We start from the raw sequence: 25,343 nt of genomic DNA, 5'->3' as shown, positions 1-25,343 counted from the left end.
CATTTTTCATTTACTATGTAATAAAATAAAATTTGAAGTTCTTTTTTTTTTTTTGAGAAGGAGTCTTGCTCTATCGCCCAGCCTGGAGTACAATGGCATGATCTGCAACCTCTGCTTCCCTGGTTCAAGTGATTCTCCTGCCTCAGCCTCCCGAGTAGCTGGGATTACAGGTGTGTGCCACCACACCTGGCTAATTTTTTGTATTTTTAGTAGAGACAGGGTTTCACCTGTTAGCCAGGATGGTCTCAATCTCCTGACCTTGTGATCCACCAGCCTTGGCCTCCCAAAGTGCTAGGATTACAGGTGTGAGCCACCGCGCCCAGCCTGAAGTTTATTTTTCTTTGCATTAGTAGGCAGATCACGTTAGCTATATTTAATGAAGTATAAGGTTGCATAACACGTTGGTTGGCGTTAAATCCACTTAATTATTAAATAGAACATGTTCAAATATCTATTAAAATGATGCTCTCCTCTCTATATTCTCTATAACTTTTATTTCCCATACTACACAGATGTATATTCTCTATAACTTAAACATGAAACTGAAGTTTTTAAAGAGTTAAAAGAGGCCAGGTGCAGTGGCTCATGCCTGTAATCCCAGCACTTTGGGAGGCCACGGCGGGTGGATCACCTGAGGTCAGGAATTCGAGACCAACCTGGTCAACATGGTGAAACCCCATCTCCACTAATAATACAAAAATTAGCTGGGCATGGTGGCACACGCCTGTAATCCCAGTTACTCGGGAGGCTGAGGCAGGAAAATCACTTGAATCCAGGAGGCGGAGATTTCAGTGAGCCAAGATCACACCATTGCACTCCAGCCTGGGCGACAAGAGCAAAACTCCGTCTCAAAAAAAAAAAAAAAGAAAAAGAAAAGAAAAATATTTGAAAGCTGTTTTTAACATGTATAACAATATTCATATGGCCGGGTACAGTGGCTCGCGCCCGTAATCCCAGCACTCTGGGAGGCCAAGGAAGGCAGATTGCTTAAGAACAGGAGTTCAACATCAGCCTGGCCAACATGGTAAAATCCCGTCTCTACAAAAAATATAAAAATTAGCCACGCATATGCCTGTAATCCCAGCTACTTGGGAGGCTGAGGCAGGAGAATTGCTTGAACCTGGAAGGTGGAGGTTGCAGTCAGCCGAGATCCTGCCACTACATTCCAGTCTGGCCAACAGAGCGAGACAGAAGAAAAGAAAAGAAAGAAAAAAGAGAAGAGAAGAGAAGAGAAGAGAAGAGAAGAGAAGAGAAGAGAAGAGAAGAGAAGAGAAGAGAAGAGAAGAGAAGAGAAAAGAATATTCCTAGCAGCTTCATATCATTCAGAATAGCCAAAAACTGGAAACAATTTGAATGGCCACTAATAGGAGAACATAACATAAATTATGGCATATCCATACAATGGAATACTACTCAGCAATAAATTAACTTTTGATGCATATGGATAAATCTCATAAATATTAGGTTGAGCTTAAAAAGCTAAACACAAAACATTATATACTATTGTTTCGATTCATATGAATTCAAGAATAAGCAAAACTAATCTGTAGGGACAGAAGTGAGAACAATGGTTACCTTGATGAAAGGGGAAGGTGCTGACAGAAAAAGTGCATAACCCTTATGGAGTACTGGAGATGTTCTGTATCTTCACCTGGATGGTGGTTACATATTTTATGTGTGTGTATACACACACAAACACACACACACACACACATATATATATATAAAACCATGTATAAATTCAAGTTGTTTCCTAAAGATTAATGCTCCTTAGTTATGCATTTTGCTATATATATTTTATACCTGAACAAACATTAAAACTATTTCTTCAAAATATGGCCGGACACGGTGGCTCATGCCTGTAATCCCAGCACTTTGGGAGGCCAAGGAAGAGAGATCACCTGAGGTCAGGAGTTCAAGACCAGCCTTGCCAATATGGTGAAACCATCTCTTACTAAAAATACAAAATTTGCCAGGTGTAGTGGTGGGCACCTGTAATCCCAGTTACCCGGGAGGCTGAGGCAGGAGAATCACTCAAGCCCGGGAGGCAGAGGTTGCAGTGAGCCGAGATCATGCCACTGCACTCCAGCCTGGGCAACAAGAGCAAAACTCTGTCTCAAAGAATAAAATAAAATAAATATGCCCATGTTTTACCATACTTTTGTCTCTACTTAGGACAAAGTTTTTAGGACTATACGTTTTTAGTGGGATTTCTAAAATTTTCCAATATGGCATCATATAGGAACTTTGTAAAATTTTACTGGCAAACTACTATTAACTGACTTGAAGGCCTGGTACAGAAAAAAATCGATTCTAACCTACTATTGAATGGCGCAAAAATCCTCCTTTTAATATCATAAGAAGTGGTCAGTTGGTCTCTACTTAAATGCCTTCTGTGAAAAGGCATTTACTGAGGGGCTTAAAATCTAGATGACAGGTTGATGGGTGCGGCAAACCACCATTGCACATGTATACCTATGTAACAAATCTGCAGGTTCTGCACATGTATCCCAGAACTTAAAGTATAATAATAATAATAAAAAAGACATTTACTTCATTTCTTGGGCACTTTTTAAGTGCCAGGCACTCTACTAGACCATAAAACAAGAAAACTATTAATATTTTCTAGTCTGGCATTAAAAAGTTTGTTTTCTCTCATTTTACCACATAAATATTAGAATGTTGCACAATGTGAGAGCACAACATAATATGGCTTAGCTTGTCTTATAATGAGCAGAAAATTGTTTCCCTATAACATTAACTCACTACACCTTCCTCATTCTTTCAAAAATGTTTACAGTTTAAGAACCAATCATACAAACTAAGAGATAGGAAATAAATTTAATAGGAAGAAAAAAATCATCACCCTCCCGCCTCAGCCTCCTGAGTAGCTAGGACTACAGGCATGTGCCATCATGCCCAGCTAATTTTTAAATTTTTTGTAGAGACAGAGTCTGACTATGTTGCCTAAGCTGGTCTCAAACTCGGGGCTCAGGCAATCCTCCTGCCTTGGACTTCCAAAGTGCTGGGATTACAGGTGTGAGCCACCGCGCCCAACCCAAACTAACACTTCTTGATGTGATCCTTTAGGAAATCACCCTCATGGCTGGGCGCGGTGGCTCAAGCCTGTAATCCCAGCACTTTGGGAGGCCGAGACGGGTGGATCACGAGGTCAGGAGATTGAGGCCATCCTGGTGAACATGGTGAAACCCCGTCTCTACTAAAAAATACAAAAAACTAGCCGGGCGAGGTGGCGGGCGCCTGTAGTCCCAGCTGCTCAGGAGGCTGAGGCAGGAGAATGGTGTGAACCCAGGAGGCGGAGCTTGCAGTGAGCTGAGACCGGGCCACTGCACTCCAGCCTGGGCGACAGAGCGAGACTCTGTCTCAAAAAAAAAAAAAGAAATCACCCTCACTTATGTAGGATTGTCATTACTGCCAAAAAATGTTTAATCTGAAACTAATCATGAGAAAAAAAAAAAAAGACAAATACAAATTGAGAGTCTCATGTAAAACATGGCCCAAATACTTAAATATTAATGATACAAAAACTTTAAAAAAAAAGTAAGAGAACTGTTCAAGATTAAAGCAAACCAAAGAAATATGACAACTAAATGAAATTGTGGTCCTTAATGAGATCTTGATTTTTAAAAATAAACTTTATTTAAAAAATTAATATATCTGTGCACACACATATATGTAAAAATGAAATCTATAAAGAACATTATTGTGACATTTGGGGAAATCAGAATTATATGTTAAGTTTCCGTCTCATGTGATAATTGTATTGTGGTTATATAAGAAAAGGACTTTTCTTAAGGTACACAAGTTGAACTATCAAATGGTGAAGTGCAACCAATCCTTAAATGGGTCATTAAAAAAAATGTGTATGTACTGTGAAGTGGTAGAGTAAATGTGGCAAAATGGTAACAGTTGATGAAGATAGGTGAAGAGTATATGGGTATTCACTATACTATTCTTGTAACTTTTCTATAGGTTGAATTTGTTTCCAAATAAACAGTTGTGGCCAGGTTTGCCTATAGTTCCAGCTATTTGGGAGGCTGTGGCGGGAGGATTGCTTGAGCCTGGGACGTTAAGGCTGCAGAGAGCCATGTCTGTGGCACTATACTGCAGCCTGGGCGACAGTGAGACTTTGTCTCAAAAAAAACCAAAACAAACAAACAAAAAAACAGTTGCGGGGAATAAAGAAAAAACTTTCTTGACAGTCACTGTGGAGATACAAAGAAGGATTAGACATAGTCCTGGCTGTCACCCTCAGCAGCCATAGAAAAATTTAAAAAATAGAAATATTTGAAGACAGATATTACATGGTTCAATAACTCACCAAACAGGTAACTCAGCTCTGCATGTCAAAAAATCTAATCTTAACAACATGCAATTTCAATTACAATCAAACTCACAAATTATATAGGATGTAAATGTCTGAAAAAATATTACTTGTTAATATAAATAATTAGTAACTAACAATTCTATGAAAACATCAAGAGTAAAATTTTTATCCAATCCTGATAGGGTGTGGTGGCTCACACCTGTAATCTGAGCACTTTGGGAGGCTGAGGCGGGTGGATCACTTTAGGTCAGGAGTTCGAGACCCAGCCTGGGTAACACGGTGCAACTGTGTCTCTACTAAAAACACAAAAACTAGCCTGGCATGGTGGCAGGTGCCTGTAATCCCACCTACTTCAGAGGCTGAGGCAGGAGAATTGCTTGAACCTGGGAGACAGAGGTTGCAGTCAGCCAAGATCACGCCACTGTACTCCAGCCCAGGCAACAGAGACTCTGTCTCAAAAAAACAAAAAAAAAGTATCCAATCCTAATGTAAAATGTGGACTTGGATTGATTACGATGTGTCAGTGTAGGTTCAACAAGTGTAACAACTGTACCACTCGGGTAGGGGATGTTGATAAGCCAGGGTTTTCAACTCAGCTCTCCTCAGCCCCTTCATGTTACCTGCTCTTCCTCACCATAGCACTCCTGAGAGGCTGCCACAGAACCTGGGGAACATGCTTTAAAAACCAATGTAGCAAGGGGATAGAACTCTCTACAGTCCGACTGCTAGCTACAGTGGAGCACCTGAGCTCATCTGAGAACAATCTTCATTAAGAACCTTTCTCCTGAAAAAAACTTCTAAATATACAGTAAAGAACAACAGCTGATTTTTGCCACATTTACTTTATCCATATATGTGCACATACACACTAAGTTGTATCCAAAACCTAAAGAGTTCCACACAAAAGTAATTCAACATAGAAAAAGGCAAGACAGACGCAGCACAATGCTGAGTAAAGTAGCTATGCAATTTTAGTTGCTGTTTTGTTTTCTTACCTCTGCTGGTAGAGGACTGGTAGTTACTGGCTTGACTGGGTCATGTGACACAGCCAGGGTTCCTGCAGAGGAAGTTCCATTCATTGTTAATTTGGCTGCATCAGCAACTTCTCCATTGGGCAAGATCCCATCAGCAAACCAAACTCGCCTCTGCTCTCTGGGCTGAGCCACTTGAGGGGCCAGAAAAATAAAACAGGCATCAATGTGACATTGGAAGGTTTTCTAACATCAAAGAAGAGAAGGTCACCAATTCCAGTTGTACAAAGAAATCACAACTTGGCAACTTACAATCAGAAACATCAGAAATGTAACTGTATATAAAAGTGGTTATAAATGAATTAAAAATACAAATGTAAATATATTCTTTACTTCTTTAACTTATATGCAAAGAGTAAAAAATACTTTGCTTTGAAATATTAAGAGTGCTTAAACACATCTATGATTATGTCACATACTCTGTCCCGTATCACTGACAGAGAAACTAAGGAAAGTGTTCAAATGCCTCGGAAATAAATTAATGGCAAGGGGAAAAAAGCAATAGACATTCACATTTTCTAAAGGTATGAGGTTTCCAAAGAAATTAAATATCTGGAAAAGTGATATGGTACTTTTAAAGGGCAAAAGATGCCCTGAAGAATGTTAAAGAATAATTCATTTATAATGGAAGAGCTGGCACAGACATGTAAGAATTGGGAAGCAAACTGACCAGATCGTTGCCTGAAGTGTAACGGAAGAAGAAAAAGACTGATCTGGCAGTGCAAAAGTAATTTGTGTTTTAGTAAAAAGACGGAAAAAGCTGGAAAACTGACTCTGATGAAATGATCCCTTTAAGTCCAGTTTTTGAAATCAGTTCAAACAGCCAAAACACACAGAGACTAGGAAAGAACAACAAAAACAACAAATGAAGAGAATAAAGATTTTAAGAAAGCCTAAATTCATAAAAATACAAGGAGTATGACAAAGGGATGATCTGAAAAGAGAAAAAATGGGGAAGAGTATGATAATGTCAATAGAAGTCTATGATCTTCAAAAGGGGAGGTAGGTTATTTAGCAAGGGGAAGGGAATATTAATAGATGAAAAGATAAAATTAATGAAAGAAGACTGATTTTCATTACCAAGGGAAACTTGATAAGATCATTTTAAGGAAATAAATGTTATTTTTACTATTCATAATCCCCTGCACTTACACAGTGTCTTTCATCTAACAATATCATAATCATAAAGATATAATAAATCAATGTAAGTTGAGCCTGTAATTTTCTACCTGTCATATGATATAATCAGAATTAAAGTTCTAGATTTAAAGTCTATGTCCCTAACACAAAAATGTTCATATTTTTATATGGACAGATTAAAAATGAAAAGAGAAAATGGCAATGTATATTCCAAAAAGCAATACTTGATTGGGCTGGTCAGAAAGAAGAACTCTCATTTTTACCACTTACTAAACTCCTACAAAAAACATTAAGGTAGGCATGAGGTAGGCTAGGAATTTACAGACTGACTTCAAATTCTGCACCTCTTTTTAAGGACAAGCAGTGTAATTACTCCATTCTTAAGTTGGAGAGGAGACTGACATATATTCTGAGGTGCCTGTAAAATACCAAGCAACACAATATTATTCTCTACTTGCCCAGAAATAGTCTTGACACATTTCTCACCTTATTGTTCCATTTTAATAACCATCCAAAGAGACTTATCTGCAGTGTTTTTTAAGACTTGTGCTGTAAAGTCATATCAGCACCTTTTCAGAGGAACTTCGTGAGGAAAAAGAGAGAGAATAGCACATGATCCCCTACCTTCTGCTCCAGGGTGCTTTAAAACTCCCACAGGTACCATCACAGTGGGAGGTGGAGAGCTCAGAGCTCCTGAGGCCTGAGCTTGCTGCAAGGGAGGGATAGTAGAACAGTATTCAGCAGGATTGTTAGGGTTAGGGCTCTGGCTTGAGGCACTCATCATGTTCTCCCAGGCTTGAGCTAAAGCAAATACAGACACAATCAATGTGAATGGATTGCAAAATATGGACATCAAGACCTCCACAATATTGGATAAATACTGCAGCTTCTCCTAATTAATACTCATAGTATGTCTCTCTTCCAGCTAGTGAAGGTATTAAAGAGATAGATGATTTTATGTAATAAAGGAGACCATTTAGCCAAGTAAACTATTTGGTTGGAGCAAATAAGAACATGATTTTTTTTTTTTTAAAGAATTAGACTGGGCACGGTGGCTCATGCCCGTAATCCCAGCACTTTGTGAGGCCGAGGCGGGCAGATCACGAGGTCAGGAGATCAAGACCATCCTGGCTAACACAGTGAAACTCCGTCTCTATTAAAAATACAAAAAATTAGCCAGGCGTGCTGGTGGGCGCCTGTAGTCCCAGCTACTCGGGAGGCTGAGGCAGGAGAATGGCGTGAACCCGGGAGGCGGAGCTTGCAGTGAGCCAAGATCGCGCCACTGAACTCCAGCCTGGGCAACAGAGCAAGAGTCCATCTCAAAAAAATAAAAATAAAATAAAAAAGAATTATCGGATATTTCTGATAGACTGATAGCAGATGAGTCTGAGTTAAAGGTTGGAGCCTGGCTTCTTTATAGGAGACCAAACATTTCCTTAAGAGGGAGTGAAACAACAACAAACTTTAAGAATTTGAAACCGGGATAGCATTTAGACATTTTTTCATTTGTTTTAATATTTAATGCATTTTATAAAGTTCTATCAAAAAGCAAAATCAGGGGCTAAAATAGCATAACTCTACTGTATAATTTTAAGTTTCATTTCTAAACTTTTAAGGCTCTTGTTAAAGTAAAATCTCATTAAAAATTTCTAAAGCCTAAAGCTCAGGAGGACACATCTCAATATTTTTCTGAATTCTGCTTTTATGTAGTCATCACCCTGTATAAAAGTATCCATCAGTAACAACCATTTCACATCTTTGGTGTGTCTCAAAAGCACAGGACCTATTTGAACATGAAAATGTGCCAATATCATATAAATGTGATCAACCAATATAAATGATCACAAATACATTAAGATTCTGTGTACCCTATAATTTTACTAAATACTGACACATCACCTATTGCCTTTAAAGCAAATAGGATGAAAGGTGCTACAGAAATGAAAGATACCACATTTTATCTTCTAGGTTCAGTCATGCCCAGAAATAGAAGTCACCCTCTTTTTAAGCATCCTTTCAAAAATCTCATTCAACATCAAAGAATGATCCATAAGATTCTGAATATTTATTGCCTCTAAACTGCAAGACAAGGCTAGTAACAAAAGCTATGTTCCTCTGAAAGCACTGGCAGGAAGAGGGGAGGAAGAGAAAAGGAGAAAGGGAAAAAGGAATAGGGAACACTGAAAAGCATCAAATTAAATATTAAGAAAAAGACCGGGCTAAGCCATGCGAGAGGAAAGACGCTGGAAAAACCAGGAAAAGTGGATTACCTTAGGATCCCCTGTTAAGGGCCTCCTTGGCTTAATAAAAAGTAAGTATTCCATGTGAATCCTCTGCCATTTCCTTCATCTTTAGCTATGCCAAGTTAAAAAAAAATTAGCTATCAAGTTGGAAGATCTCATCAAATAAAAGAGGTATTAGGTACTATAATTAAGCAGCATGCTCTTATCTGTAAATATGTGCCCGAAAATGAAAGCAGCAGAATAAAAATCATCAATTGAGCAACCAAGTGAAAAAACCACTATTTAAAAAGTAACCCTTAAGAGTGGAGAGAATGATTCATATTTGGTCAAAATCACAAGAATTCAGAAATGGGAGGAAACTGGGTGGATCATAGGAAATTAGAACAGATCAGATTAACTGTCATGCAATAGGTTAATAAGCCAGCAACAGGAAAACGTCACTATCAGCAATGCAGACAGACAGAGCAGGAGGGGTCTCAGAGCAGATAAGTTCCAGCCTCCAGGAGGCACACTATCCTGGCACAGGTAGCACTGGTGTTCAAGTTTAACATTTTATGTCTATTAGTAATTGTTTCAGCAACTGTACAAAGATGCATTCAAAGAGAAAATACTATAACCTGAACAATTTTAGTGTATCTTTTTACAAGAATACTCAGGGTTTTAACTAATATGCCCTTAAAATCATTTCCAGTCCAGCAAAAGATGAACACTGGATAAGTTTTATTTACTTTCCCCAGCCATATTCTTTTACCACATAAGAACTAGATCCTAAACCACTATTCTCATAGCAAATCTAAGTAGCATTAAAGAGATAAATAGGCTTTAAAAATGCAATTTCCTACTTGGTCCTAGATGCTAAAATACTTATTTTCAACAAGGTGAGTGAAACAAGGTATTGATAAGAACGCATGCTAAGTTATTAAGTTGTTCCTTAGAAAGAGATGGCTTCTCTTAAAAGGAAAATCTCAGCCCAATTTTAACATCTCATCATCTGGTGATCAAAAGCTCCCCGTTCCCACCTCACCCTGGTTATTTTATAGGAACACAAATAACTACCTCGCACCAGATTTTCAAAGAACTTCCACTATTCCTGCAAAACTTACCTGGCTTTAGCATTCATTCATTAAATTAGGCACAGGAATTCTGAAATGCTAAGATACTTCCAAAACATGGAAATTTAGCTAAATATTTTCAGTTAAAGTTATGACATTTGAGAAGGTGAGCAACTTGTAAAGAAAGGCAGGGGAAAAAGTCTTTTCCTGGGCATTCCCTTATTCTGTCTCAATAACTATGAAATCAACCTGTTTTAATACTTACCATTCATTAGCACTGAATGGCAGATTACACACACTCTAGCTTCCTTTCTGTCCATGTATAACAGTTTACATTTCAGGCTACAGCAGGAAGCACAGAAAACCTGTGGGGGGAAAAGAATACACAAAATTTACTAGGGATTACAGTGCAAAGAGAGTGAGCCAATATTGACAAATACTGATTGTCAGTGAACCTTATTAAACTACAATACTAAAGTTTCAAAGAAAATGTAGTTCAGGAAGTTGGGTAATTCAAAAGCAAGAGTGAGACTACAAGTCTGTCAACAATAAAGAAATGGAAAACGTTGGCTGAAAATAAAAATCTTAGCTAAGATCACATGGCAAATACACAGCAGTAGGGAAAAAAAACCACCTGAATTACCCTTAGGCAAGATTTCTATGCACACAATCACCTAACATGGGTACTGAAAGATAGTTACATCTGCTATTTCCATATGGAAAGGAATTATAGCAGGATGAAATAAACAAAGATTGGAATTGCGTTTTAACTTCTGTTTGTTACTATCCTTACATGTGGAATAACAACTATACCAGCTGTTTTCACTGTTTTTGCTATGAAGGCCAAGGGTCAGTATATACAACTCAATCATAAACATATGCACTGCTTTAGCTACAGGAAATCAGAGCAGGCAATCAAAATCTGCCATGCCAATTTCCACCTTCTGAGCTTGGTTCCTGGTAATCTCACTTCCTTCTCCCTTCTACACTAGGCAACAACAATCTCCTTTGTTCCTGTTAAGATTTTTCTCTTTTTTTTTTTGAGACACAATTTGACTCTGTGGCCCAGGCTGCAGTGCAGTGGTGCGATCTTGGTTCACTGCTGCAACTTCCACCTCCTGGGTTCAAGTGATTCTTCTGCCTCAGCCTCCTGAGTACCTGGGACTTCAGGTGTGAGCCACCACACCTGGCTAATTCTTTGTTTTTGTATTATTAGAAGACATGGGGTTTCACCATGTTGGCCAGGCTGGTCTCAAACTCCTGAACTCAAGTGATCCACCCACCTCAGCCTCCCAAAGTGCTGGGATTATAGGCATGAGCCACCACACCTGGCCATTTATTGTCTTGAAAACTCATCAGTCATTTATCACATAGAGCCTTACGGTGGCAAAAGCCTGTTCCCAGTAGAATAAATTCTACTTCTTCAGTTTTTACGCCAAGAAGCATCCTATACTTTACAAAGTTGAACCAAGAGATGAGGGGTCATATTAAAGTCTAAGTTAAGATAGGTATCTCCCATCCTACTATGTATAATTAATATCTAGTTACTATGATTGTTATCAGTTTACAATTTTTATAGGGCTTGACATTCTTAAATGTGATATAGGAAGATATCCCTGTGATATAGGGAGAACAAAGGGTATATATATTATCCTTATTTTCTATCAGAAGAAAGAGTTTAGAGGGTTAAATGACTTCAAGTTCACAGCAAACTATATGAATACTAGGCACTTTACATGTGTTACATTTAACCTCAAAAATTCTATGAAGACACTCATTTACGATTAGCAGTTAGGTAAACAGATGAATGTTCCAAAACTCCTATGTTGAAATCTTAACCCCAAAAGTGATGGTATTAGGTAGTGGGGCATATGGGATTAGTGCCCTATAAAAGAAGCCTGAGAGAGACTCCTCACCCTTCTGCCCTCTGAAGTTAGAGTGAGAACACAGCTATCTATAAGGAAGCAGGCCCTCACCAGATACCAAATCTACCGGTGCCTTGATCTTGGACTTCCCAGGCTCCAAACTGTAAGAAGTAAATCTCTGTTATTTATAAGCCATCTAGTCTATGGTATTTTGTTAGAGCAGCCCGAGTGGACTAAGACGTCAGGTAAAATTACCAAGATCATACAGTTAGTAAGTTACATGATTAATCTGTAGGACTTCAATGGCTCTGTAGTTAACTACTCTGTAATACTACTTCATACTAAATTACATATTTCATTTACATTTTGAGTCTTGACTTTTCCTTCTCCCTCCCCATGACCACATCCAGTCAGTCATTAAGTCTTGTTGGTTTTTCCTCTGAAATTGTTCTTCCAAAATCACATCTTCTCTTATCTCTAACACCGCTGCCTCTGTTCAGGCTGTTATTATCTGAGGACTAAACAATCATGATGATAAACTAACTGTTCTCCTAATTCTTCACATCTGCCTTTCCAATTAATCTTCCACACAAAGACTAGATGAAGGAACTTTCTAAAAAATAAATCCAATAATGTTAAATTTCTTAAAATCCTTCAATAACCTTTCTTATAAAGAGACAAAACCAAGAATCTGTCATTCACTCATTTATTTCACAAATATATGAACTCTTATTATGTACTGGGCACCAAGCTATCCAATGGGGATGTCGCAGAAAACAAAACAGACATGGTCCTTGCCTTCATGCAATGCAATTTAGTGCAAGGGTTTCAGGTTATAACCTAAAATCAAATAATAACACAAGGCTGGGCACAGAAGAGTACGCCTGTTGTCCCAGATACTACATGGGAGGCTGAGGCAGGAGGATGACTTGAAGCCAGGAGTTTGAAGACACATTACACTATGACTGCACCTGTGAATAGCCACTGCACTCCTGTCTGAGTAACATAGCAAAACCCTGTCTAAAAAAAAAAAGAAAGAAAAAGAAAAGAAAAAAGAAAAAGAAAAACCACACAAGTGAATATAAAATTATGTGTTTCAAAAGAGGTAAATGGTGAAATAAGATCATGTAATCTAGGCTCTAGCCTAGATTGGCAAGGTCAGGGAAGGTTTTATTTAGGAAATGACAAGAGATCAAATCTGAAGGATGGATAAGAGTTTTCTGTGCACAAAGAGGTGCCAACAGTACAGGAATAGTATGTAACAGTACAGGAAATAGTATGTACACAGTTTCTATTAGGGGAAGAAGCATTGACCCACCAAAGAACTAAAACGTTAATATAGCTTTAGGCCCCAAGAGTTAAGGAATGCATGGAATAAGCTGAGGCCAGACCAAGCAAAGGCTCTCTAGGATCTGTTTTGACCTTTTTAATAGAGCAATGGGAAAGCCCTTAAGCACTTTTTTTTTTTTCTTTGAGACAGTCTTGCTCTGTCGCCCAGGCTGGAGTGCAATGGCACAATTTTGGCTCATTGCAACCTCCGCCTCCAGGGTTCAAGCCATTCTCCTGCCTCAGCCTCCCAAGTAGCTGGGATTACAGGTGTGTGCCACCATGCCCAGCTAATTTTTGTATTTTTAGTGAGATGGGGGTTTCACCATGTTGGTCAGGCTGGTCTCGAACTCCTGACCTCAGGTGATCTGCCCGCCTCAGCCTCCCAAAGTGCTGGTATTACAGATGTGAGCCACCGTGCCCAGCCCCCACTTAAGCATTTTAATCAAAAAGAAAGACATGATCAGATCTGTATGGCCACAGTGTAGGGGGAAAAAAAAGGAAGAGAACAAGAATGGATTTGGGAAACTTTAATGAGCTACTGCAATTATTATAAAAAACATTAATTTATGATAAAAACATGAGCTTCAATAACCAATAAATACCTCCAAGGAAATAAGGCAAAGAACTCACATTGGTAAATACACACAAAAAATAAATAAAATGGCCAATAGATATAGTAAATACCACTCATGACAATATAAAACAATGAGGTATGTTTTTACTAAGAGACTAGCAAAGATTTTTTTTTAACAGTGATATCTAATGGTGGTGAGGGTATAGCTCTCATATTCTGCTGGTAGCAATATACACTGGTAGGTTAATTTGACAATATCTTTTAAAATTGTGTTTATTCAGTATGACTCAGCACACAGTTTTAAAATTTTACCCTACTGAAAACATCCACATGTGCAAAGAGATCTACACAAGAATTATCTCCATATTGTTTATAATAAAAGTTTTAAACAATCCAAGTGCTCATCAGTAATATAACAGCTAATTAAACTGCAGTATACCCATAAATTGGAATCCCATTTCCGTAAAAAGAATGAGATAGTTCTGTACGTACTGGCTGACATGGAAAAGAAAAATATAGTCAAGTTGGAGGATGAGATCAGAATGGAAGTAGGGCCTTTTTTTTTATTTTTAGACACAGCCTTGCTGTGCCACCCAGGCTGGAGTGCAGTGGCACCATTTCAGCTCACTGCAACCTCTGCCTCCCAGGTTTAAGCGATTCTGGTGCTTCAACCTCCTGAACAGCCAAGATTATTATTTTTTTATAATTTATTTTATATTTTATTATTATTATTTTTTTAGACAGGGTTTCGCCATGTTGGCCAGGCTGGTCTCAAACTCCTACCTCGAGTGATCTGCAAGCCTGGGCCTCCCAAAGTGCTGGGATTACAGGCATGAGCTACCACAGCCAGCTGTCTTTTTCTCTCTTTTACTGTATATATTTTTTTAATATATACATTTAAATGTTGTATTGGGATATTTTATTTTATTTTGATTAGTTTTTTCTGCACTGTTTAAATTAGAAAAAATAAAAAATAAATTAGTTGGTTTTATGGGTTGAACTGTGTCCCCAACAAATACTTAAGTTGAAGTCTTAACTCCTAACACCTTAGAATGTGACCTTATTTGAAGACAGGGTCTCTACAGAGGTAATCAAATTAAAATGAAGTGATGAGGGTAGTCTCCTAATCCAACAGGACTGATACCCTTACAAAAGGGGCAAATATGGATACAAGAAGAACACTGTATGAACATGAAGATGTCCATCTATAAACCAAGGAGAGAGACATGGAAGAGATCTTTTCCATACAGCCCCCAGGAGGAACCAACCCTACTATCACCTTAATTTCAGACTTCTAATAACTGTGAGATAATAAATTTCTGCTTAAGCTGCCCAATTTGTGGTATTTTGCTAACTCTAGCAAACTAATATAGTTGGGAACATTCAGAAGTAGTGAGTTAGTCTTTGGGACAATAATCTCAAATAAGAATTATTTTTTAAGAAAGAACAAAATATCTTTAAAAAAAAAAAAAAAAGGGAGCAGCAAATGGAGTAAACACAGAAGAACCCAAGAATACCCATCTTTCTCAACATCCCACAGGCCGAAGAACAGTATAGAGAGATCCTTTACATTTCCAATGGGATTAGAGGAAAGCACAGGAGTTAGCTAGAAAAGTAGATGACTCTTCAAAGACAGACTATGACATAGTGAGATTCATAGGTCATAAGAATTAGTATCACAAAGGAGATGGGCAGAATCTAAGAGATCTAAGCCAGGCTGGGAACAGATTAATAATCCTGAATTTGAAATTACTGGATAATAGTCAATTTGCCTGAAAAGATCAAGACAAAATTATCTACCATGAGCCAGGTTAGTCAGTGCTTCTCAACAGGGGCACTCCTGGCATTTTAGGTGGGCCAATTCTTCATAGGACAATACTGTCCTGTGCATAGCAAGATGTTTAGCAGTCTTGGTATGCACAGGTTACTAAATGCCAGTAGCAGCCTCAGTCATTCTGACAACTAAAAATACCCCACCATATTCCAAATATGATCTAAGTACCTTCCCCAGTTCTCTAAGCTACAGGTTTAGAGTAAAAAAGTAAAGTCAGTTCTAAAAATTAAGAGACTTACATATTTGCACACCTGAACTTAAATTATACTGCTGAAATATCTTACCATATGCCATATATCTTTATCACAACACAATCTACTGCACTGATTGAACTTATTCTCCATTTCCCCACACTAGAATGTAAACTCCATGGAATAATGAGCTAAATTATTTTTAATACTGGTATCTTCAATATTGTGTCTGAAACATAGTACTCAGTAAATATTTGCTGATTGTTTCCTTGAAAAGTAAAGTTATTGCATAAATAAATGTTATGAATGGCACTAGGCACAGTGGCTCATGTGTGCAATCCCAGCACTTTGGGAGGCCAAGGCAGGTGGATTACCTGAGATCAGGAGTTCGAGACCAGCCTGGCCAAACATGGTGAAATCCCATCTCTACTAAAAATACAAAAATTAGCCAGGAGTGGTGGCAGGCACCTAGAATCCCAGCTACTCAGGAGGCTGAGGCAGAAGAATCACATGAACCCAAGAGGCGGAGGTTGCAGTGAGCAGAGATCACATCACCAGATTCCAGCCTGGGAGACAAGAGCAAAACTCTGTCTCAAAAAATAAATAAATACATAAATATATAAATGTATGAATGGAAAAACAAACAGTAATGTACACTTTTCTGGGAAGGACTATATCATTCATACCCAAATTCAGAAAATAATTTATAGCCATTAAAATTTTGCAACAACACATTTTAATCTGTTTTACAAGAGTGATCTCAAGATTTGTATGCCTAATGGTTATGACTGACATTATATGGCAGGATCTGTATGATCTGCCTAAGTGTAAAGAGACAAAACAAGGTAATTTATAATATACATTCTAAACGATGTTTCAGCTAAGTACTGGTTAAAAGGTTCCATTTGTGTGTTTATATGTAATTTTCTTTAATGTGGCACTTCTGTGTTCCTATTTCAACTTGATTATTCTCTAGTCAGATGACCTCATGGAAATAATGTAAACTCTCTAGGTCTTAGTTTTTCTCACATGTAAAATAGAAATGCTAATACAGTATTCCCTTCATAAGGCTTTTATGAAGATTAAATAAGATTATATGTGTAAAATGTAGCATATAATAGGTTCTAAATGTATGTTAGGACCTTTCTTATTTCCCTTTCCTTTCCTTTTAAAATTTCCCACTGCAGGCTTTCCACATAACAAATCCTATTGCTAAATTTGTGAACATGCTTTATATTCAAAGTACCACTTTGTGCCTATTTATACCCTCTTACAGTGTGAATAACACTTATTCCTTTGCAATTCTTGAAAATTCAAATCATCAAATGCTCACTTATTTCTTTCCAAATTAGAAAATGCAAAAAATGATGTCCCAGGTCTTCAAAAAGCCCTATAATTATGACAAAAATAACTGTGATGTGAAAATAATAAAAACAGGAGAGGAGAGTGCACAGGACTGACCAATGTCCAGCTGTTCACAAAGACCAGTGAAAGTAACAACTTACAAAAATTGTGAAATGCAAAAGAGTACTTCATCCCTCCACTTACTAGCACATAGCAAAAATCAGTATCATAAGATCTAAAGCAGTTCAAACAAATCCAGACCCTTGCCTCTGTCTAAACACCTGTTTAAACTTCACTGTTATTAATAGAAAACAATAATAATTATGAGTCATTTTAAGTGTCCATTACGGAAAAGGTTAAAGAGATCTCTAATTCAGATTTTCAATATTATATCCAAGTGAGGCTGTACAAACAAAAAGCTGTAACACCAGAATTGGAATAAAACAACATTCATCACAGAACTTTAAAAATGTTTGCAATTCATGTAATCAGAAATTACTTCCTTTAATGTACTATGAATTAATTTTTATGTATTCTGAAACTATCTTCTAAACAGCACATGTATATTGCATTAAATGTTTTATGTGTAAGTTAAAACGTGTAAACTTATCATAAAAAGCAATTAAAATATAACCCTATATTTTGTAATCAAGTTCTGACCATTCCATTCTTTTTTTTTTTTTTTGAGATGGAGTCTCACTCTGTTGCCAGGCTGGAGTGCAGAGGCCCAATCTCGGCTCAGTGCAACCTCTGCCTCCAGGGTTCAAGCAGATTCTCCTGCCTCAGCTACCCAAATAGCTGGGATTACAGGCGCACGCCACCACACCCAGTTAATTTTTGTTATTTTTAGTAGAGACGATGTTTCACCATGTTGGCCAAGCTGGTCTCAATCACCTGAACTCGTAATCTGCCTGCCACAGCCTTCCAAAGTGTCCATTCATTTTTAAAACTTTTTATTATACAAATTTTCAACCATACAAAAGTACACATAACAGTATAATAAACCCCGTGCCCATTACACAGTTTCAACACTTGTTTTATTTTATTTATTTATTTATTTATTTATTTATTTATTTATACGGAGTCTTGCTCTGTCGTCCAGACTGGAGTGCAGTGGCCCAATCTCGACTCATTGCAAGCTCTGCCTCCCGGGTTCACGCCATTCTCCTGCCTCAGCCTCCTGAGTAGCTGGGACTACAGATGCTCACCACCACGCCCAGCTAATTTTTTGTATTTTTAATAGAGATGGGGTTTCACCATGTTAGCCAGGATGGTCTCGATCTCCTGATCTCGTGATCCGCCAGCCTTGGCCTCCAAAAGTGCTGGGATAACATTTATTAAAACGAATTCCTACCTACTTCTCCCCATCCGATCACTCTGAAGTAAACTTCAGATATCATCTTTAAATATTTCAATATATATCTTGAAACATAAAAAAAAAAAATTTTTTTTTTTTGAGACGGAGTCTCTGTCACCCAGGCTGGAGTGCAGTGGCACGATCTCTGCTCACTGCAACCTCCGCCTCCCGGGTTCAAGCCATTATCCTGTCTCAGCCTCCCACATAGCTGGGACTACAGGCGCCCGGCACCATGCCCAGCTAATTTTTCTATTTTTAGTAGATACAGGGTTTCATCATGTTGGCCAGGATGGTCTCAATCTCTTGACCTCGTGATCCGCCCACCTCAGCCTCTCAAAGTGCTGGGATTACAGGCGTAAGCCACCACGCCCAGCCATAGAAATATTTTTTACACATAACAATGTCACTTCCATACCTTAACCAAACAACAATTTCTTTTCCTTCCTTTTTTTTTTTTTTTTTTTGAGACAGAGTCTCACTCTGTCACCCAGACTGGAGTGTAGTGGCCATGGTCTTGGCTCACTGAAACCTCTGCCTCCTGGGTTAAAGAAACTGCCTCAGCCTCCCGAGCAGCTGAGACTACAGGCACATGCCAACAAGCCTGACTTATATTTGTATTTTTAGTAAAGACAGGGTTTCACCATGTTGGCCACATTGGTCTCAAACTCCTGACCTCAAGTGATCTGCCTGCCTTGGCTTCCCAAAGTTAAAGGATTACAGGTGTGAGCTACTGCGCCTGGCCAGTTTTGTTTTTTTTTTTTTTGAGACAAAGTCTTGCTCTGTTGCCCAGGCTGGAGCGCAGAGAGGCAACCTCAGCTCACTGCAACCTCCGCCTCTGGGTTCAAGCAATTCTGCCTCAGCCTCCCAAGTAGCTGGGACTACAGGCATGTGCCACCACGCCCAGCTAATTTTTTGTATTTTTAGTAGAGACGGGTTTCACCATGTCGGCCAGGATGGTCTTGATCTCTTGACCTCGTGATCTGCCCACCTTGGCCACCCAAAGTGCTGGGATTACAGGTGTGAGCCACCACACCAGGCACAGTTTCTTTTTTCTTTTTTTTTTTGAGATGGAGTCTCACTCTTTCTGCCCAGGCTGGAGTGCACCGGCACGATCTCGGCTCACTGCAACCTCTGCCTCCTGGGTTCAAGTGATTCTCCTGCCTCAGCCTCCCAAGTAGCTGGGATTACAGATGCCCACCACCATGCCCAGCTAATTTTTTTGTACTTTTAGTAGAGACAGGATTTCACCATGTTTGGGCAGGCTGGTCTCGAACTCCTGACCTCAGGTGATCCACCCGCCTCTGCCTCCCAAAGTGCTGGGCTTATAGGCGTGAGCCACCGTGCCCGGCCCAGCACAATTTCTTAATAACATGAAATGTCCACTGTTCACATTTTCAATAGTAACATTTTTGACACAATTTTAATGAATGCATTATTTCTTCTTTTTCTTTTTTTTTTTTTTTTTTAAGAGTCAGGGTCGGCCAGGTGCGGTGGCTCACGCCTATAATCCCAGCACTTTGGGAGGCTGAGGTGGGTGGATCACCGAAGTCAAGAGTTTGAGACCAGCCTAGCCAACATGGTGAAACCCCATCTGTACAAAAATATAAAATTAGCCGGGCATGATGGTGAGTGCTTGTAATCCCAGCAACTCAGGAGGCTGGGGTGGAAGAATCGCTTGAACCCGGGAGGCAGAGATTGCAGTGAGCCGAGACAGTGCCACTGCACTCCAGCCTGGGTGACAGAGCAAGATTCCATCTCAAAAAAAAAAAAAAAAAGTCAGGGTCTCGCCCTGTCTCCTAGGCTAGAGTGCAGTCGCACAATTACAGCTCACTATAGCCTCAAACTCCGGGGCTCATGCAATCCTCCCATCTCAGCCTCCTGAACAGCTGAGAGTATAGGCACATGCCACCATACCCATTTAATTTTTATTTTGTGTGTTGGGGGCTGTCACTATATTACCCAGGATGGTCTTGAACTCCCGGTCTCAAGCCGTCTTCTCACCTTGGCCTTCCAAAGTGCTGGGATTACAGATGGGAGCCACCATGCCTGGCCTTATTTTATGCTTGAACCAGGCTTCAAATAAGGACCATACACTGTGGTTGGTGAATGTGACACAAGTCTCTTTTATTATATAGGTTCTCTTCAAACAACTTTTTTTGAAGAAACTGAGCCATTTTTCCTGTACTGTCCCACAATCTGGCAATTCTGATTGCTACCTGCGACACTGTTTAATGTATTTCTTTAACTATGTAGCTCCTATAAACTGACTGTTAAATTTAGAAATGTGACTAGATTCTATCTGACTCTTTTGGCAAGACTGCTTCATAGAGCCTATACTGTTTTTAATGGAATCAATGCTAATAGAATCAGTGCTAAGAAGCACTATATTCTATAATCTCAACACTTTGGGAGGCTGAGGTGGGAGGATCATCCGAGTCCATGAGTTCAAAACTAGCCTGAGAAACATAGCGAGATCCCATCTCTATTATTGTTAAAAAATAAAAATTACCCAAGCACAGCTGCAACGTAAAAATAAATAATAAAAATTAAATTTTAAAAATGAACCACTATAATAGTTGAAAAGGAAAGAAAAAGAGGTTGGGTATGGTGGCTCGCAACTGTAATCCCAGAACTTTGGGAGGCCGAGGCAGGCGGATCACCTAAGTTCAGGTGTTCGAGACCAGCCTGGCCAACATGGTGAAACCCCATCTCCACTAAAAAGATAAAAATTTGCTGAGCGTGGTGGCACACGCCTGTAATCCCAGCTACTCCAGAGGCTGAGGCAGAATTGCTTGAACCTGGGAAGGGAAGCGGAGGTTGCAGTGAGCTGAGGTTGTGCCACCTGCAACAAGAGCAAAACTATCTCAAAAAAGAAAAAAAAAAAAAAAAGAGCCAGGCGTGGTGGTTCACGCCTGTAATCCCAGCACTTTGGGAGGCTGACATGGACAGATCACAAGGTCAGGAGTTCAAGACCAGCCTGACCAACATGGTGAAACCCCATCTCTACTAAAAATACAAAAATTAGCCAGGCGTGGTGGTGGCACATGCCTATTATCTCAGCTACTTGGGAGGCTGAGGCAGGAGAATCACTTGAACCCGGGAGGTAGAGGTTGTAGTGAGCCAAGATCACGCCATTACACTCCAGCCTGGATGATGGAGCAAGACTCTGAAAGAAAAGGAAAGGAAAGGAAAAGGAAAAGGAAAAGGGAAAAGGAAAAGGAAAAGGAAAAGGAAAAGAGGGTATAATAGCTCAAACTCAATGAATTAAAATTATTATTATTTTTTTTGAGTCGGAGTCTCTCTGTTACCCAGGCTGGAGTGCAGTGACAAAATCTCGGCTCACTGCTACCTCCCAAATAACTGGGACTACAGGTACACACTGCAATGCCCACCTTATTTTGGTATTTTTAATAAAGATGGAGTTTTGCCACGTTGCCCAAGCTAGTCTTGAACTCCTGACCTCAAGTGATCCACCTGCCTCAGCCTCCCAAAGTGCTGGGATTACAGGCGTGAGCCACTGCGTCCAGCCTAAAATTCTGGTTTTGTTTTTTGTTTTTTTTTTGAGATGGAGTTTTGCTCTTGTTGCCCAGGCTGGAGACTGGAGTGCAATGGCACCATCTCGGCTCACCGCAACCTCTGCCTCCCAGGTTCAAGCGATTCTCCTGCCTCAGCCCCTCGAGCAGCTGGGATTACAGGCATGTGCCACCATGCCCGGCTAATTTTGTATTTTTAGTAGAGTCAGGGTTTCTCCATGTTGGTCAGGCTGGTCTTCAAACTCCTGACCTCTGGTGATCCGCCCACCTTGGCCTCCCAAACTGCTGGGATTACAGGCATGAGTCACCGCACCTGGCCCTAAAATTACTTTTTAAAAGTATGTTTCCTTCAGACATATCTGTTTTTATGCCCAAGAATAATTTAATTGTAAACAAAGCATAAGTTTGCATTCTAACTCTATTCATATGCCATCATAAGCATTTTTCATACTACCTTGTAATAATTTTTAATGGCTGAAGCAAATGTATGTATTGTATTTAACTTACCATTAACCTTTTTTTTTTTTTCTTTTTTTTGAGACAGGGTCTCTTTTATCACCCAGGCTGAAGTGTACTGGCACAATCATGGCTCACAGCAGCCTTGACCTCCTGGTTCAAGTACCTCCCAACTCAGCCTCCCAAATAGCTGGGACTACATCGTCTATGCCCTATCATATCCAGCTATTTTTTAATTTTTAGCAGAGATGGTATGTTGCCCAGGCTGGTCTCAAACTCCTGAGTTCGAGGAATCCTTCCACCTCAGCCTCCCAAGTAGCTAGGACTACAGGCATGTACCACCACATCCAGCTATTTTTTAATTTTTAGTAGAGATGAGGTCTCACTATGTTGCCTGGGCTGGTCTCGAACTCCTGAGCTCAAGAGATCCTCCCACCTTGGCCTCCCAAAGTGCTGGGATTACAGGAGTGAGCCACCACACCTGGCCCATTATCCAATTTTGGACACAAATTACTTTAAATGTATTTGCTATTCTAGTTTAGTAACACTAAAATACACATCTCTTTGTTTACTGCACTTGTTGTAAGAATTATTTACTCAAAAAAGGAATCATTCGCTCAAAAAATTGGAATATATATCCCCCTTTTATTGGCAGAGATGAGGTTTTGCCATGTTGCCCACACTGCTCTTGAACTCCTAGGCTCAAGCGATCTGCCTGCCTCGGCCTCCCAGAGTTCTGGGACTACCGGTGTGAGCCACCACGCCCAGCTACAGATGGCTTTTTTTTTTTTTTAGAAATGTAAAATATGTGAGCTTTATTACATGTTAAAGAAAGATAATATGACCCAAATTTACCAAAGTTACAATAAAATATTTTTAAACATACACAACATTGCAAATAACTGATGCTTTTTTCAATAAAGGTACCTGATATACTATTTAAAGACAGGATAAAACAAAGATACGTTTAATGACTTCCATATCATTTTAAAGTCATCTTATTGAACAACACATCATGAACTCTATAGTTGTATATCTAGGAAATTTACCAATGGCGCTTTCTTCTACCAGTGTGTATATTTTAATTTGTCTCACATGGGTGTCTCTTCCATTTTGATGACTGGCTAGAACAGCAATCTGTATCATGAATGTGCGAGTTGGCTTCCTATGATTATCAGTTAAGGGAATGTGAATCCAGTCACTTGGTTCCACCAATTCAAGTTGCCGAATTTCTTGAAGGTTGTGAAAATTATTTCCTACTTTGGCTGAGATCTTGCTTGGAGTATAGCTTTCATCAGATTTGTAGTCTGCATAAATACATAATGTCTTAACTACTGTTTTTCTTCTTAATTGGATGTTCACTAAATAAGGCTGGGAACCATCTGATTGCCAATAAGATTCTAGATTGTCATCTCGTAACTGATCTACTCCAAATCCTGGTTTGCAAGATAAGAGTGACCAAAAAGCCTGTGACCCAATGTCCCGTACTGTTCCAGTCCTTTCCAACTGCTTAGGGTCAGCACCAGGAGATGTCTTGTTTGGTGTGGTCAGTTTTTAAATATTCTGGCTGCTTGCCAAAACTCAGGTTCTCAGGATCTCCAGCAGCTCTGTGCCACTCCCACTCGGCTTCCTAGGACAGCCTGGGTTCCCCAGTGACCCACATGTGGCTTTTCAAATGTATAAATATAACAGTGTCAATTTCACCAGCATTGAATACTATCAACATTTTCTATTTTTTGTTACATAAGCATAAAATTTTAATTTCTACCTCTTAGTGTCTAGTAAATTAAAATATTTCTCCATTGTTTACTAACTCACTAAACATCTTTTTGCCCATTTATATATTGAAAATGTGATGGTTTTAACTAATGTAGATGCTGTAAATAATAAAGATACTTTGCCAGTTGACATTCTATAACCAACTTCTGATTTGTTCTGCCAGAGAGAGCACTGATTTAAGACTCAATATACAACAATAATATAAACTCTGTGTTTTTCTTTCTTTTGTCACCTAGACTGGAGTGCAGTGGTATGAGCACAGCTCACTGCAGTCTCGACCACCCTGGGCTCAGGTGATCCTCCTGAGTAGCTGGGACCACAGGTACATGCCACCATGCCCAGGCTGGTCTAGAATTCCTGGGCTCAAGTCATCTGCCTGCCTCGGCCTCCCAAAGTGCTGGGATTACAGGCGTAAGCCACCACACCTAGACTGTTTTTCAAATAATTCTCTTCTTTAAAAAAATTATATCCGGTGGTTTGTGCTTGCCATCGATGGCTGTGTCAGTCTCTGGTAAAGGTGTGTCACTGTTGGCCGCAACCTCTGGGCTGGAATGAGCCATGCTCCTGGTGCAGCAGGGAGCCCAGCCATGGCCAGTACAGTGGTAGCAGTCGGACTGACCATTGCTGCTGCAGGATTTGCCAGCTGTTATGTTTTACAACCCATAAGCATGTAGAACCTCAAGTAAAACAAATTTTTCGGCCAGGCATGGTGGCTCATGCCTGTAATCCCAGCACTTTGGGAGGCTGAGGTGGGCGGATCATAAGGTCAGGAGATCGAGACCATCCTGGCTAACATGGTGAAACCCCATCTATACTAAAAACACAAAAAATTAGCCAGGTGTGGTGGCACACGCCTGTAGTCCTAGCTACTTGGGAGGCTGGTGAGCCAAGACTGTGCTACTGCACTCCAGCCTGGGCGACAGAGTGAGACTCTGTCTCAAACAAAACAAAACAAAACAAAAAAACCCCAAAACAAACAAACAACAACAAAAAAACCCCAAATTTTTCAAAGTCTACCAAAATCTGCCTTCGGTGGAGGCTATTACAGAGGTGTGTTTGAACCCGAAATGACAAAATGGAAAGTAGCATTAACAGTAGCTGTAAGCACTACTGCCAATAAAGAGAAAATAAGAGGTGCTCATTGACAAATTACGCTCTTTTTTTTTTTTTTTTTTTTTTTGACGGGGTTTCACCCCGTCGCCCCGGGCTGGGTTCTGTGTTCGGTTTTCATGGAGGACGGGCCTCCGCTGAAAATGGTGAAGATAGG

The 25,343-nt window shown here is 39.6% G+C and overlaps 1 protein-coding gene and 2 pseudogenes across 3 annotated transcripts in view; 1 reads left to right on the top strand and 2 right to left on the bottom strand.

Annotated features, from left to right (window-relative positions):
- Positions 1–25,343, bottom strand: part of ZFYVE9 (zinc finger FYVE-type containing 9) — a 202,921-nt gene that overhangs the window by 75,257 nt on the left and 102,321 nt on the right. Inside the window, exons 5-7 of one of the 2 annotated variants that reach the window (XM_025392920.1) lie at positions 10,080–10,179; positions 7,144–7,320; positions 5,344–5,513 (exon numbers count right to left, since the gene is read on the bottom strand). In XM_025392920.1, the coding sequence (XP_025248705.1) occupies positions 5,344–5,513; positions 7,144–7,320; positions 10,080–10,179 (447 nt within the window). The remainder of the gene's footprint in view (positions 1–5,343; positions 5,514–7,143; positions 7,321–10,079; positions 10,180–25,343) is intronic. The other variant, XM_025392930.1, reaches the window with a different exon arrangement.
- Positions 23,083–24,100, bottom strand: LOC112632407 (annotated as a pseudogene). The gene is made up of 2 exons (XR_003121394.1): positions 24,066–24,100; positions 23,083–23,864 (listed from the first exon to the last, which is right to left on the bottom strand). The product of XR_003121394.1 is annotated as an anaphase-promoting complex subunit 10 pseudogene (transcript).
- Positions 24,664–25,343, top strand: part of LOC112629383 — a 1,223-nt pseudogene continuing 543 nt past the window's right edge.

This window comes from Theropithecus gelada, chromosome 1, assembly GCF_003255815.1.
Source record: "Theropithecus gelada isolate Dixy chromosome 1, Tgel_1.0, whole genome shotgun sequence".
NCBI lineage: Eukaryota > Metazoa > Chordata > Mammalia > Primates > Cercopithecidae > Theropithecus > Theropithecus gelada.
Note: the sequence above shows the minus strand (reverse complement) of the source record. Positions and strands in the feature narration are given on the sequence as shown.